The sequence below is a fragment of the Takifugu rubripes genome, chromosome 19 (assembly GCF_901000725.2).
Source record: "Takifugu rubripes chromosome 19, fTakRub1.2, whole genome shotgun sequence".
Taxonomy (NCBI): Eukaryota; Metazoa; Chordata; class Actinopteri; order Tetraodontiformes; family Tetraodontidae; genus Takifugu; species Takifugu rubripes.
This window is the reverse complement of record NC_042303.1, coordinates 19,128,217-19,143,486: the sequence shown is the minus strand read 5'-3', so window position 1 is coordinate 19,143,486 and position 15,270 is coordinate 19,128,217. Positions and strand designations below refer to the sequence as shown.

The 15,270-nt window shown below is 40.8% G+C and overlaps 2 protein-coding genes across 4 annotated transcripts in view; one reads left to right on the top strand and one right to left on the bottom strand.

Annotated features, from left to right (window-relative positions):
• Positions 1 to 7,679, bottom strand: part of pltp (phospholipid transfer protein) — a 9,662-nt gene extending 1,983 nt beyond the window's left edge. The window contains exons 1-14 of one of the 2 annotated variants that reach the window (XM_003979118.3): positions 7,532 to 7,635; positions 6,719 to 6,782; positions 6,113 to 6,242; positions 5,756 to 5,855; positions 5,547 to 5,675; positions 5,283 to 5,438; positions 5,125 to 5,188; positions 4,854 to 5,009; positions 4,568 to 4,744; positions 4,367 to 4,426; positions 3,959 to 4,123; positions 3,751 to 3,818; positions 146 to 188; positions 1 to 4 (exon numbers count right to left, since the gene is read on the bottom strand). The exon at positions 1 to 4 is cut by the window's left edge and continues 60 nt beyond it. In XM_003979118.3, coding sequence (XP_003979167.1) covers positions 1 to 4; positions 146 to 188; positions 3,751 to 3,818; positions 3,959 to 4,123; positions 4,367 to 4,426; positions 4,568 to 4,744; positions 4,854 to 5,009; positions 5,125 to 5,188; positions 5,283 to 5,438; positions 5,547 to 5,675; positions 5,756 to 5,855; positions 6,113 to 6,242; positions 6,719 to 6,772 — 1,306 coding nt within the window. In that variant the 5' untranslated portion in view covers positions 6,773 to 6,782; positions 7,532 to 7,635. Of the gene's footprint in view, positions 5 to 145; positions 189 to 3,750; positions 3,819 to 3,958; positions 4,124 to 4,366; positions 4,427 to 4,567; positions 4,745 to 4,853; positions 5,010 to 5,124; positions 5,189 to 5,282; positions 5,439 to 5,546; positions 5,676 to 5,755; positions 5,856 to 6,112; positions 6,243 to 6,718; positions 6,783 to 7,531 lie in introns of both variants that reach the window. The other variant, XM_011620590.2, reaches the window with a different exon arrangement.
• A 737-nt stretch (positions 7,680 to 8,416) lies between these two features.
• ddx27 (DEAD (Asp-Glu-Ala-Asp) box polypeptide 27) lies at positions 8,417 to 15,158 on the top strand. 2 transcript variants are annotated; one of them, XM_029826679.1, is made up of 21 exons: positions 8,417 to 8,619; positions 9,006 to 9,152; positions 9,517 to 9,576; positions 9,653 to 9,809; positions 9,931 to 9,983; positions 10,065 to 10,151; positions 10,301 to 10,406; positions 10,480 to 10,653; positions 10,791 to 10,941; positions 11,023 to 11,122; positions 11,205 to 11,346; positions 11,427 to 11,580; positions 12,060 to 12,141; positions 12,217 to 12,394; positions 12,590 to 12,696; positions 12,775 to 12,871; positions 12,952 to 13,046; positions 13,170 to 13,287; positions 14,744 to 14,837; positions 14,913 to 14,972; positions 15,069 to 15,158. In XM_029826679.1, the coding sequence occupies exons 1-21, from the start codon at positions 8,536 to 8,538 to the stop codon at positions 15,082 to 15,084; spliced, it is 2,262 nt and encodes a 753-aa protein (XP_029682539.1). In that variant the 5' UTR covers positions 8,417 to 8,535; the 3' UTR covers positions 15,085 to 15,158. The 2 variants fall into 2 exon arrangements, with proteins under 2 accessions (XP_029682539.1, XP_029682538.1); XM_029826678.1 differs by having other exon boundaries at positions 8,418 to 8,619; positions 14,741 to 14,837.
• The last annotated feature ends 112 nt before the right edge of the window (positions 15,159 to 15,270 follow it).

Sequence of the window (15,270 nt, the reverse complement as noted above, 5' to 3'; positions counted from 1 at the left end):
TCAGCTGACAGAAAACAAAGCCAGGTGAGTCTTACTGTATTGTCTAGGAAAATGTATTTATATTCAGTCATACAAGATTAAGTAAAGCACATTTTCTTTACAATTTTTGTCAGTAAAGAGCAGAAATTATAAGTTGTTCACTTACTGCCAGAGATTCCAAAGCAGATTGGTTAGAGAAGATTTTGAACCTGAAGTACAGATAAATATTAAAAAATTTACCATCAGATGGTCAGAAAATAAATGTATAAATGTTGCAAATAAATCCATGGACTGAATTCAAGAGCTCTTAAAGTGTCTATGATTTATTTATTTGTTTGGCTCATCAGAAACAGATTTTTTTATATATAGGGTTAGGGTTAGGGGCTTATCTAGGGTTTATCTAACAGAGGGTTAGGGGTTTATCTAGTTGATCTAACAGAGGGTTAGGTTTAGGGGTTTATCTAACAGAGGGTTAGGGGTTTATCTAACAGAGGGTTAGGGGTTTATCTAGGGTGTATCTAACAGAGGGTTAGGTTTAGGGGTTTATCTAACAGAGGGTTAGGGGTTTATCTAGTTTATCTAACAGAGGGTTAGGGGTTTATCTAACAGAGGGTTAGGGGTTTATCTAGTTTATCTAACAGAGGGTTAGGGGTTTATCTAACAGAGGGTTAGGGGTTTATCTAGTTTATCTAACAGAGGGTTAGGGGTTTATCTAGGGTGTATCTAACAGAGGGTTAGGGGTTATCTAACAGAGGGTTAGGGGTTTATCTAACAGAGGGTTAGGGGTTTATCTAGTTTATCTAACAGAGGGTTAGGGGTTTATCTAACAGAGGGTTAGGGGTTTATCTAGTTTATCTAACAGAGGGTTAGGGGTTTATCTAACAGAGGGTTAGGGGTTTATCTAGTTTATCTAACAGAGGGTTAGGGGTTTATCTAACAGAGGGTTAGGGGTTTATCTAGGGTGTATCTAACAGAGGGTTAGGGGTTATCTAACAGAGGGTTAGGGGTTTATCTAACAGAGGGTTAGGGGTTTATCTAGTTTATCTAACAGAGGGTTAGGGGTTTATCTAGTTTATCTAACAGAGGGTTAGGTTTAGGGGTTTATCTAACTTAGGGTTAGGGGTTTATCTAACAGAGGGTTAGGGTTAGGGGTTTATCTAGGGTTTATCTAACAGAGGGTTAGGGGTTTATCTAGTTTATCTAACAGAGGGTTAGGGGTTTATCTAGTTTATCTAACAGAGGGTTAGGTTTAGGGGTTTATCTAACTTAGGGTTAGGGGTTTATCTAACAGAGGGTTAGGGTTAGGGGTTTATCTAGGGTTTATCTAACAGAGGGTTAGGGGTTTATCTAACAGAGGGTTAGGGGTTTATCTAACTTAGGGTTAGGGGTTTATCTAACAGAGGGTTAGGGGTTTATCTAACAGAGGGTTAGGGGTTTATCTAGTTTATCTAACAGAGGGTTAGGGGTTTATCTAACAGAGGGTTAGGGGTTTATCTAGTTTATCTAACAGAGGGTTAGGGGTGTATCTAACAGAGGGTTAGGGGTTTATCTAGGGTGTATCTAACAGATGGTTAGGGGTTATCTAACAGAGGGTTAGGGGTTTATCTAGTTTATCTAACAGAGGGTTAGGGGTGTATCTAACAGAGGGTTAGGGGTTTATCTAGGGTGTATCTAACAGAGGGTTAGGGGTTATCTAACAGAGGGTTAGGGGTTTATCTAACAGAGGGTTAGGGTTAGGGGTTTATCTAGGGTTTATCTAACAGAGGGTTAGGGGTTTATCTAACTTAGGGTTAGGGGTTTATCTAACAGAGGGTTAGGGGTTTATCTAACAGAGGGTTAGGGGTTTATCTAGTTTATCTAACAGAGGGTTAGGGGTTTATCTAACAGAGGGTTAGGGGTTTATCTAGTTTATCTAACAGAGGGTTAGGGGTGTATCTAACAGAGGGTTAGGGGTTTATCTAGTTTATCTAACAGAGGGTTAGGGGTTTATCTAACAGAGGGTTAGGGGTTTATCTAGTTTATCTAACAGAGGGTTAGGGGTTATCTAACAGAGGGTTAGGGGTTTATCTAACAGAGGGTTAGGGGTTTATCTAGTTTATCTAACAGAGGGTTAGGTTTAGGGGTTTATCTAACTTAGGGTTAGGGGTTTATCTAACAGAGGGTTAGGTTTAGGGGTTTATCTAGGGTTTATCTAACAGAGGGTTAGGGGTTTATCTAACAGAGGGTTAGGGGTTTATCTAACAGAGGGTTAGGGGTTTATCTAGTTTATCTAACAGAGGGTTAGGGGTTTATCTAACAGAGGGCTAGGGGTTTATCTAGTTTATCTAACAGAGGGTTAGGGGTTTATCTAGGGTGTATCTAACAGAGGGTTAGGGGTTTATCTAGTTTATCTAACAGAGGGTTAGGGGTTTATCTAGTTTATCTAACAGAGGGTTAGGGGTTTATCTAACAGAGGGTTAGGGGTTTATCTAGTTTATCTAACAGAGGGTTAGGGGTTTATCTAGTTTATCTAACAGAGGGTTAGGGGTTTATCTAACAGAGGGTTAGGGGTTTATCTAGTTTATCTAACAGAGGGTTAGGGGTTTATCTAGTTTATCTAACAGAGGGTTAGGTTTAGGGGTTTATCTAACTTAGGGTTAGGGGTTTATCTAACAGAGGGTTGGGTTAGGGGTTTATCTAACAGAGAGTATCTCCTCTGTTCAAATATGCATGTGCTTATGGTAATTTCATAATTTAAAGTAAAATAAGCATTACTCATCAACCACAATTCTATACTTTTCCTGTCATTATCTTACTTGGAATACAGCTTTTCTTATGTCCCTCTTCATGTCTTTTTGTAAATGTCCATATAAATTCTCAATAAAACAATAATGGTGATGCACTGATGAATATTTGCTCAAATCCTAACATGCCTCATTTATTATTTCCTTCACTTATCAGTTGCATAGCAAAACTTGCTGAAGGAAAAATGGTTACTAAAAAACTGAATTATACAAACCCATGCAAAACACATTTAGTTGACAAGGTAGAGGCATGTTAAAAAACTGAAGTCATGTAGTGGTATAAGAGACTAGCCATTGGACGTGGGAGTATTTAGAGGTGAAGCATAAAATCATTATTGCCTATATTACAAAATGCAAGAATAACTATGTAAATAAGGTCAACTTAAAATATTGAAATATTCCATATTTTTCTCTGTGGTTATCACTTCCAGAATCTGGCATTTGTAAATGATTTGAGAACAAACAATCCAATATGGCCATGGTCATGAAAGAAATATCTGCTCCACTGTCTTGACAGCCTGATCAAGAGGTTCTGACATTTCAGGAAAATGAGGGAGAATAGATAATGACTCAGATACCCTATCAGCTGTTCATTAATGCCAAGCTTATAGCAGCAATTCAAGGCATATGGTCTATACTATCTTATTCATACTGCCATAGACTTTTACTGGGTTATAGAAACATTGACAACTGACTCCATAGTTGCACCCTGACCTCTGACTACCTCAGTTTTTATTCTACATCTTCAGGATAAAGAAGTTGCATGATGCAGGATTCCATGCACAAGTCAGAGCCTGCACACAGATTTGTTTTTCAACACTACTGGTTTTTCAGGGGTTAAATTCTGGGTTTCTGTAAAGAAACTGGTGACAATCTTTACTGTAGCAAGCGCTAAATAAATAAAATAAAATAAAATTGAATTTATGTTGAATCAAATGCCATTATTTATATCATGTTTAAGTAGACCCAATTGTGTGTGTGTGAGTACCTGCGCAGGTCAGCATGAATAGCCAGTCGTTTTCCTCTCACTGAAAATTTAGCATTAAACTTTGTTTCCTGAAATGAAATGAAATCCTATTACATGTGGTCGGTGATAGAGAAAACTTTGGAGCATTTTTAATCTCAGAATATCAAATACTGAAAGGTTGAGATTGACACAGTTCCAACAATGGTTATAGTTGCCTGTCTGTTTGTACCATGGTCATACTGCTGAGCTGAACTGGAGAACGACCTTGAGGCAGCACCATCACCTTGACTACTGCGGTCATTACAACAGTAGCTCCAGAGGTCTTCACAGAGCACTTAGGAGGCGAGTTAACAGTGATTTGTAAAGAGATGGGAGCATCGATAAGAGCTGGGTTCTACTCCAAACAGACCAGAAGAAAACAGTAAGAAAAGAGAAGGGTTATGCATTTTCACATAGATTTTGGTTGGACAGACAAAAACTATAAACATAATACTGTGAGAGGAAGTCAGAGGCAACATGTGATCTACACAGATTCTTTGCTATTAACTTAGTCTGTACTGTGTCTTTGATCTGCTTTGTCATTAAAATGTTCCTACTTTTTATCTGCTGTGTCTGTGTTGTCTGTGTCTATCCTCACTAGCATCATGATAGTTCCAAAGTAAGTTGTTTTCAGCAACATCTCCAGGTCTTTGGGCATCTGTAAACAGAGAAAATATGATGGTGATTGGATTGTATCTATGTGGATCAATTAATTAGAGTTTGAATTAACACCAAACATGTTTGAAGGATTAGGGTAATTTTTACTGATTCTATTTTTAGAAATTGTTTTGCTGATAACCTTTTCATGAATGATGTCTGTCTGGAATATTCCTGCTTTGTAGTAGGAGAACATTCCACTGTCAAAGAAAAACTCTGACAGAGCAAAATACACCATCCTGTCGTACTCTCTGATGATTGGTTCAGCAGCTTGGTTTATCAGCGTGTCATTCTGATCAGTCAGCTCGAAAAACATCCCCTATAGATGAGTAGATACAACACAATGAAAAAATATCAAAGGTTAAATATCAAAGATTCCAGCTGAAGAATTCCTTGAGATATCATGTTTCTAAGGTGAAGACTCTGACCCGGAAGTTCATGTCAAGGCTTCTGGCTGTGACCACTGGGTCAGTCGTTAGGGAATAGTCAATCCCAATGTACTCATCAACTTCTGTCCTCACAGGTATTGTCTCCAACATTGCATTCACATGAACCAGAGCAGCATGATCCAGAGCTGGACAGATCTTTTAGTCATAGAGGTTAGAAAGATGGACACGTCAATTAGAGAAAGAGGCAAAAACACAGCCAGATAAAGAAGAAAAGCTTATACAGACAGACAGACAGGTGTAATACACCAACCTTTTGGTTGAGGAGGAAACGCATCCCAGTAGTAAGGAATCTTGCCATGAATTGATAAACCCTCCTTTGGAGAAAAATTACACATATGTAAATAACATGTAAGAAGCAAATTATATGTAATTTGCATGAACCAAATCTTATCATACTGACATATTTACCCAAGAGTTCCACTGAACTTTGCTCTCATTTTAGAAATTTTGGCATCACACGTCATGTTATTTATCTTTAATCTGCCATCCTCATCTCTGATCAAATTCAGGACCGTATTGATGTTCACACCTTCAGCTGAAGCGTTGATGTTCCCTGTGTCATAGCTGACATATAACATCAAGATTTAGAATCAGCCTGAAAATCTGGAGAAGTGTGAGGACAGTGAAAGGTTTGTGTTAGTAAAGTCACATCAAAGATGAGTTCGAACTCACAATAACCAGTAGAGGATCTGTCGTTGGAGACTCAGTGTAATAGAGGAATTCTGGACATCGAATAACAATCCAACACCAGGGACAAACTGCAGCTCAGCATGAGTCAAATTCAACTCCATTATCTTCACACTGGTGACAAAAACCACAGTCAGGGCATGAACCATTTAAATTATTTTAAAATTTGCTTTAAATAAAATGCTTATTGGTACTCGGTGATAGTGTATTGAAAACGTCCTTCTTTGCCCTTCATCTCTGGCATTGTGATGTTACTAAGCTCCTCTTCCACAAACTTCTGAGTCTCAAACTTCACTGAAAACACAAAAACAGTCGATAATGCAAATGACAAACACTTCGTATCATGTAGTGCAGCCTGAGATTAAGATGCTAACAAGATGGACTGTTGGTCTGATTGTAATTAAACCCAAAAACAAAACGCCCGACCTTATCACCAAGGTTACATGTACACATACACATGGGTGGGTTAGCTATTAGCATTAGCAGAAAATGTAACCCTGATCATACTTGATCGTAGTACATCACTTCATGATTAAAACTGCGTCTTTTACACATCTCTAGTCCTCTGTCAGTGATGCGGATTTTGCAGCCAGGAGGGGATGCAGCGACCATGCAGGAAGACAGAAAGATGAACGGGAGGGTCGACCAGCAGGAAGTCATCATTAGTCTGAGAAACTCAACCTGAAACAGAAAATCATAATCGAGGTTAGGTCATGGTGTTTGTCACTTCATTTTCTAAAGTGGAATAAAGACTTTATTGAATAGGTAGTGTCCAACTTTCTTGGAAACAGAACTACAGTCGTATGCTGTGTTTCTCAGTTTCGCAGTGTCACCAACAACATTTTAGTCACAAATATGTTTTTGTTGTACTAATTAACCTGTTGCAGTCTTCTTTGTGGCAAAGTATAACATGTGTACAATAATATGTAAGTAACAATGTCTTGCTGAGTCAAAAAAAGATGATTAAAACCCAATTCTCAAACTTAGTTTTTCTCTTTTCAAAGGGAAAATGAGTAATTATTGGAGGGATGGTTCAGGGGTGAGTCAAGGGTTTAACTTATCCACAAATGTGTCCAAATCCAGTCCTTGAGGGCTGCAATCCAACCAGACTTTCTGGCCAACAGGTTAGACACAGTTCCACCGGGGAGCTCACTTGCCTGGTAGGACAGAACTCCTGGCTGGACTCCAGCAGTCGAGGATGATTTGGACATATCTGGCTTACTGTATTAGCAGAAGTACATTAATGGATGGGAACAGTTTATTAGCACTGGTTTTAACATTTGTTTGACATAACATGTATTCTAAACATGGTTATTGTCCAATTATAATAGGCTGAAATGTGGAACTTTACACTGTACTCCTGCCTTTATATCCTGGTAGTCCAATTAATTGGACTAAACAGGAAAAGTAACCACACTTTTTGGAAAGCAGCTTCACTTTAAACACAGATGACTATAGACTTGGTCAAGTTGAAAACAGTTTTTTATCAAGTGTTTTTTTTTTCATTATTCTTGAACTCACATATTTACATAAGAGAGAAAACTTCTTAGAGATCAAAAGTAGCATAGCAGGAACTGTGTAGCCTGTCACTTGGCTGTTTAAATATAGGCTCTGGGAGCTGCTAACTAACCTCTGAGCGTGGAGCTCTAATTAAAATCTTCAGTTTGCACAGAAGAGCTCTGAGCTGAGGCTACACACCACATCATTGAGCTAAAGGAGCTTTTCCACCCACAGGAAATGCTTCATTAGGAACAAACATCAGTACATACAAAGTGAAATTTGGGATTTTCAATCAACTCTCATTAAGCTTAAAATATCCAACTACTAAAATAGTGGCGCAGTCAAAATACAATGTAATACAAAGTCAAATTTTATATCCTTTGATATCTGAAAGAAACTGGGTTTTACATCATTTCAATATATGATCTGGTTTGTCTGGTCTGACAGTAAAAAAACAAAGAAAAACTCACAGATCAGAAGAAAAAATGTGGATTCTGCAGGCTCTTTTGGTTCTGCAGTTCAGGTTCTGTTGGTGAAGCGTTGTGTGCTTCCTTTTTTCTCTGTGAAGACTCTTTTAGAAAGGACTGACCCCTCCCTGTCTGTGTGTGCGTGCATGTGATCCTTGACATGTGACTGCAGGAAACCCCAATTCTAATTGTATGCATTAATATGAGAAAGTGATTACCTAAGTCAGGATTAAGCTGTTATTACATGTGACAATTTGTTATATTGTATTTCCGCTTATTTTAAACTAATCCTGAAATTTGTGAGTTGGTTCCTAAATTGATTACATGTTTATGCTGATTTTTTGGATTATGGCACAAGAAAACAATCTTTAGTTGGTTTTTATCGTTACTCTTCATCTCAAAAAATTCAGCAAGATGGTTATATGGTGTGCAGTGCTTAACACATTCCAGGATATCCTTTACCCTTCCAGGAAGCTCCAGTTTTCAAGGATCAGCCTCAGATGTCATAAAACTGCGTGTTTTTGTCACACACAGTGAGTTACACCATCACAGACTAAAATCTGTGCAAAGCACAAGATACCACTATTCTTAGGAACATTAGCATTAGGAGAACTTTCAAAACTAAATGGGCATTCAGGCAATCCAAAAACGTCTTTGTGATATTTTTGGATGCAAACTTATTTTGAAAGTGAATCAATTGTTTTCTATCTTGTATTAGCATGCTATGTATTTTCTTTTCATCTGCTAAATTAGTTACTTGTATTTTTCATATTAAAAATAGAATTTCATTCTACAGTGCCATCTGTTTTCATCTTTGCACACTACCCTAAATATCGATCTGTCCAGCAGGGGGCGGAAGTCTCACCCGCGTCTGATCCGGTGAAACCGGAAAACGTCGTTGCTACTTCCGGGTTAACCCACGTGTGCGTTTCATAGGACCGAGCGATTTGGGGTGTAGGTACGGTGTTTTTAACGCAGTTCATCACAACAAAAGCTCTGCTACCACCATGATAGAGCAGCTTGGACTGATCGGAACAATCCGGGACGAGGAGCAGAGTCCAGAAGAGCCCGACACCGAGTCTGAGCAGGAAGTAGGTTCACGGTTCGGTTCTGTGCGGAGACGGAGCTGAAAATGGGTTCTTGTCTTTATTCCCACGGTTTCAGAGTTCAAGAAAACAGACATGCAGTTCATGTCGTAAAGAAAAAATATACAGTGTAAATGCCGTATATTTGGATTTATTTTCTACTCTTGTGTTAGAGAGAAATGAATAAATACATGAAAGCAATCAACAACTAACATCTATGATGGCATAACGACTGAATAAGGGGTTATTAAATCAATGTTCAATAGTAACTAGTATCTTTTCCCCCACATCGCCCCTTGTAAATTTGTCAAATGAATTCAACTTTTTAATTATTAAATGTAATTTAAAATATATTCTGTGGATAAATTGTATTTTTTCCTAATGTTTGTTAGGATGAGCCGATCATACTGAACAGGAAGAAAAAGTTTGGGAGTGGAGGGTCGAAAGACTTCAACAGTGGGTTTGAGTTTGGGGAGAGAGACTGTCTGACCGATGAGACCTGGGTGATGTCTGATGTGATGAGCCAGCTCAAGAAGAAGGTGACGTCTGGCTTTATGAAAAGTTCTTCCCAACATTGTAATGTCTCCACTTCAGTCAGAAACATGAAGGAACCGTATAATCGTTAACGCGAGCAGGTAGAAAAATAATATCAATGACGGCGGATACATTTATTTTTCCATGTCCAATCTAAAAAAAGGTCAAACACATTTTGTGCAGTCATGAACTAAAAATGGTGCGAAATGAATAGATTTTGAGTAAAGATAAGAGTTTATGTAACAATTATGAATAAAGCATTTTCCTATACCTCCCAAAGTAAAAGTATTTAAAGCTACCTGTAAATATAATTAACCAGGGTGAAATATTATTTCCTGATATTAATTTACGTCCGTTGAATATGCGTAGAGGAGTTTGACCACTCTGGATCAGAAGATAGAGAAAATCAGGAAGAAGAGGAAGGCTGACGTAAGTCCTCAGAGCACTTCTGTTCTCTCCAGATGATACTTCTTGTTTTCACTTGGTTCTTTTTTGGAAATGACAGGAAAAGGCATCTGGAAGTTTGCCTCCTGAATGTTCTACAGGAAATAGCCAAGATGAAGGTGAAGAAGTGGAAGAAGCTCATGATGACAGTGATGCTAATTCAGAGGAGGAGGAGGAGGAATTTGATTCGGGTGATGAGGAGATTCTGACCAAATCAGGTTGGTAAAAACTGACTCTTGACTGAGTTAAAGCACAGTTGTGGTTATTGATGGTTGTATTATTGATGACGATGAAGGCTTGAAGGCCAAACACATGAAAGCGTTTCACTTTTTTTGTCAGACACCCTCCGAGACAAACAACAACGGGCAAGGAAGAAGAAGGGGGAGGAGGAGGTGAGAAAGACAAGCTCGTAAAGGCTGCAGCTTTCTTGCTAGTTTGTGCAGGGTTACCTTTGGGAGAACTTTATGTTTCAGGGTCCAGAGTCATTCTTTGAAGATGCATCTCAGTACAACGATCAGCTGACCTTTGATGACATGAACCTCTCCAGACCCATCTTAAAGGTATGCCCACTCTTTTAATAACAGTGTCTTTGTAGGAACGTTTGCAGATTCTGTTTTGAACCTGCGCTGCAATAAAAGTTATCAAGGTTTCCATAAACCAGCGCAGCTGATGGGTGCTCAGCTTAGTGTGTCCCGTCGTGTATCTGCAGGCGATCACAGCTCTGGGCTTTAAGCAACCGACGCCTATCCAGAAGGCCTGTGTTCCTGTTGGCCTTCTGGGTCGAGACTTGTGTGCTTGTGCTGCTACCGGGACAGGTGATGCCGATATATTGAAAAAGGATTGAGGAAGCGGGTTAGGGTTAGAATAATGGATGGTTCTGCTCTTCAGGGAAGACGGCAGCATTCGTGTTGCCAGTGTTGGAGCGTTTGGTTTACAAGCCGAGAACATCACAAGTCACTCGAGTTTTGGTTCTGGTTCCTACCAGAGAGTTGGGGATCCAGGTTCACGCTGTGACCCGTCAGCTTGCCCAGTTCACCTCCATCACCACGTGCCTGGCTGTTGGTGAGACATTGGCACGTTTTTAATAGTGTTTATCGTGACATTTCTATAAACGGAGTCTTTCTATTCCATGCGTTTACTGCCTCACTCCCACCATCTGTACTCTTCACCCAGTCGAGTGAGTTTACCTTTGTATCCAGGTGGATTGGACCTAAAATCTCAAGAGGTGGCTCTGAGGGCAGGGCCAGATGTTTTGATAGCGACACCTGGCAGGCTGATCGATCATCTTCACAACACACCCAGCTTTGAGCTGAGTCACATTGAAATCCTGATCCTGGACGAGGCTGACAGGTGAGCGCTTACCTGTGTAGTACAGAAAAGGCAAAAAGACAAACTTACCTGAGATTTACACGTGGTTCTCTCTGGTCTCAGAATGTTGGATGAATACTTTGAGGAGCAGATGAAGGAGATCATCAGGCTGTGTTCCTACAATCGACAAACAATGTTATTCTCCGCCACAATGTCAGAAGAGGCACGGGAGCTTTATCATGTGATCTCTTAACATCTCATGTGACGTGTGCTGGAACTAACCTTTCATTGATGACTTTTTGTAGGTGAAAGACCTCGCAGCAGTTTCACTGAAGCAGCCGGTCAGAATCTTTGTGAACAGCAACACTGACGTAGCACCGTATTTGCGACAAGAGTTTGTGAGAATTCGTCCAAACAAAGAGGGTGACAGAGAAGCTGTGGTTGCTGGTAGATACGACAGACCTTCTACAATATGATGTAATACACGTCATTCATATTGCAGCTAAAATGCTAATATGTCTTTTCAGCTCTCCTTACAAGAACATTTCAGGACCATGTGATGTGTTTCACTCAGACCAGGAAACAAGCTCACAGGCTGCATATTTTGTTGGGACTGATGGGACTAAAGGTTGGAGAATTGCATGGAGAACTGAGCCAGAACCAGAGGCTGGAGAACCTCAGGTACACGTACTACCAGTAAAGGCTTAACCGTACATGGTGATGGCAAAGGTTGGATTAATAAGGTTGAATCCTGAAAAGAGACATATCCTGGAACTTGGCCTTCATTTTCTTAAGCAGAGCATGTGCTGCTCGTATTCCTGCCATTATAGGACTGTAAATATAAAATGTTGTTACATCGTTTGTCGGAACCCGAACCACCTCGGAAACGACCTAATGTATTTAAATGAACAAAAACAGGAGCTCTTTATGCAACTACACAGTATTAAAATGGCCTCAGTCTGCATGATGCCGTAAAATCATGAAACGTAATGAAATACCTGTCAGTAATTAACAGATAAGTGAAGGTCTCACTCATAATACACTCAGAATGCTGAAAATACTCCCATCATGTGTGTTGGTGTGAATTTTGGAATCTTTTGAGCAACTTTTGAAATGCGAATAAGGCTTTTGCTTGTGCTGATAATATCTTTGTTCTGCAGACGTTTTAAGGACGAACAGATTGATATTTTGGTGGCAACAGATGTGGCAGCTAGAGGTCTCGACATTGATGGAGTCAAAACAGTCAGTATCTTCTATCGTACTAGCTGGACAGAAATGGAAGACTGTAGTTGTACTGGATCCTGCTGTCTTGCTCAGGTGATCAACTTCACGATGCCGTCTACGGTGAAACACTACGTCCACCGTGTTGGACGAACGGCCAGAGCCGGTCGCTCTGGCCGTTCCGTTTCCCTCGTGGGGGAGTCTGAGAGGAAAATTCTGAAGGAGGTTGTCAAGTCGGCAAAAACCACTGTCAAAGCTCGAGTCCTGCCAGCAGGTACGTGGGGGGGTTGAATGGAACCCATCTCCTGGTTAGGGTTAGGGTTCGTGAAATCCTGATTGTATTTGCTCTTGCAGAACGTAAACCTCATCAGCAGCCGAATGTTGAAAACTCCCTAATAATCTTGGAGCACTCTAATGAAAGTTGATGTTCAGAAAGTTCTACAACGGGGATGTTTTTGTGTGTATTCAGAAGTCATCCTGAAATTCAGAGATCTGATTTCAAAGCTAGAGAAAGATGTGGAGGCGGTCATAAAGCTGGAGAGAGAAGAGCGAGAACTCGCTGCATCGGAGGCAAAGGTACTAACCAAATGAATCCATTAGCAACTGTTTTTACAAAACAATGTCATATTGAATGCCTTTATCCTGCCTGTGTAGTTGAGTGTAGCCCAGAAGAAACTAGATGGTTCTGCTACATCGACTCAGTCTCAGAGAGTTTGGTTTCAGACCCAACAGGAGAGAAAACAGAGCCGCTGTGAGTGGAATGAGACCCATAAATACAGTACTGCATGAATATTCCGTGTACTGCAGCATTCCCTGTCCTCCTTTTCTCAGTATCCAAGGCGCTACAGGAGTTTGATCTGGCCCTGAGAGGGAAGAAAAAGAGAGAGAAGTTCCTGAAGGACAGCAAGAGGAAAAAGGAGTTGACGGTAACACTAATATTTAGTTGATCAGTATTTACTTGTCCAGTCTGAAGAGTTTTGTTAAGTTTGTCTCTGTTGAGTAAATGTGAGTAAAATGTTTAAAGATCCTCGACGATGTTGACTTTGCAGCCTGAAGAGCGCGCTCATTTCGAGATCCTGAAGGCTCAGATGTTTGCTGAGCGGGCAGCCAAGAGAGAGCGACGGCCAAAGAGAGCAAGAGTTATGGTCGAGGAGGAGACAAGTGCTGGTCAGAAATACATCATCAAATGTTAAGACCAGCTGAGAAGATGCATTTTACAATGTTGGATTTTAACAAGGGTCAAATTACAGCTTCACACTGCAAAAAAAAAGTCGGGGAAAGGAAAACAAATTTGAAGGAATATGAGAACAACCAGAAATAGGCTGTTCAGCCTCTTTAAAAACATCCAAACACCCTTCAAAATGTCTCCAAAAAAGGACTCGGTGATGAGAACGCCACCATTTTTGGGTTAGGGTTAGGGTTAGGGATGCATCGAGGGTTAGGGTTAGGGATGCATGGAGGGTTAGGGTTAGGGATGCATCGAGGGTTAGGGTTAGGGATGCATCGAGGGTTAGGGTTAGGGATGCATGGAGGGTTAGGGTTAGGGATGCATCGAGGGTTAGGGTTAGGGTTAGGGTTAGGGATGCATGGAGGGTTAGGGTTAGGGTTAGGGATGCATGGAGGGTTAGGGTTAGGGATGCATGGAGGGTTAGGGTTAGGGATGCATCGAGGGTTAGGGTTAGGGATGCATCGAGGGTTAGGGTTAGGGATGCATCGAGGGTTAGCGTTAGGGTTAGGGTTAGGGATGCATCGAGGGTTAGGGTTAGGGATGCATCGAGGGTTAGGGTTAGGGATGCATCGAGGGTTAGGGTTAGGGATGCATGGAGGGATGCCTGGTTAGGGTTAGGGATGCATCGAGGGTTAGGGTTAGGGATGCATCGAGGGTTAGGGTTAGGGATGCATCGAGGGTTAGGGTTAGGGTTAGGGATGCATCGAGGGTTAGGGATGCATGGAGGGTTAGGGTTAGGGATGCATCGAGGGTTAGGGTTAGGGTTAGGGATGCATGGAGGGTTAGGGTTAGGGTTAGGGATGCATCGAGGGTTAGGGTTAGGGTTAGGGTTAGGGATGCATCGAGGGTTAGGGATGCATCGAGGGTTAGGGATGCATGGAGGGATGCCTGGTGCTCCTGAAAATGTTGCTTTAAGTGGGGGAGGCAGCTCTTGAAGGTCACCCACTGAAGGTCACCCTAACTTCATGCAGATGGTTATTCTTCTGGAATAAGTGCTCAAGGTTTTTTTAAGCCCTTCACTCACTGGTGCCATCTAACAGTTACTGGGCCGCTGTCCGCACCAGTAACGGCCTTAAACTGGGTCCAGGATTCTCCCGTGTCTTGAAGGACAGCCAAGGGTTAGGTTTTGGCTTTTAAAGGCTGTGGCCTTAAACTTTGATCACCGAACATAAGCATGTTTGAGTTTAAATGCATTTTCAATATTTTGCCTGCTAAGAATTCTCATTCATCTCATTTCTTCTTTGTCCATTTTTAAGCTCGACTTTAAAGAGTTCCAACAGTGTAAAATCCAAATTCTTCAACTGGTCTGAAGCTTTTGATCAGGACTGAATGTCAGAAATGCTGCAGCTGCACACGAAGATGCTAAGATTTCAAATGTTTGTCTTCATACAGCAGCTAACCATAAAGTAAAGGCCAAAGGAAGAAAGTCGGTATTTGATCAAGAACTAACCAACACAAACAGGAAATCTCTGAAGAACTACAGAGCGGGGTGAGACTGTTGGTCCGTATGTGCGTCCGTCTTTAGGCCTACACCTGTCTCACACTGATGCATCTGTCATTATAGACCTTCATTCACAGAAAAGAAGCGTCTTCAATTTGACAGGAAAAATCCTCGCAATTCCAGGTATGAGCATTTCTGGTCAAGGAAGACTTGTCAAGGAAGGTGAAACAGCCTCTTATCCTGGGAGCAGCATTCAGGAAACATTGTTCTCTCTTTCAGGTACAAAAAGAAGTAAAGAGCAGGACTACAAGCTCTCGCCCTTTAGTCTGCTGCTCCTCTTTTGCTTAAGAATAAACACATCTTCACTTATTCGCTGCTTTGTAGTTTGTTCTCTAAAGGTCAAAAACACCAATGAAGATTAATACATTTAATATTGAAATACAATCAAATAGGTATTTTTTTTACAGTTGGAACCACAGGA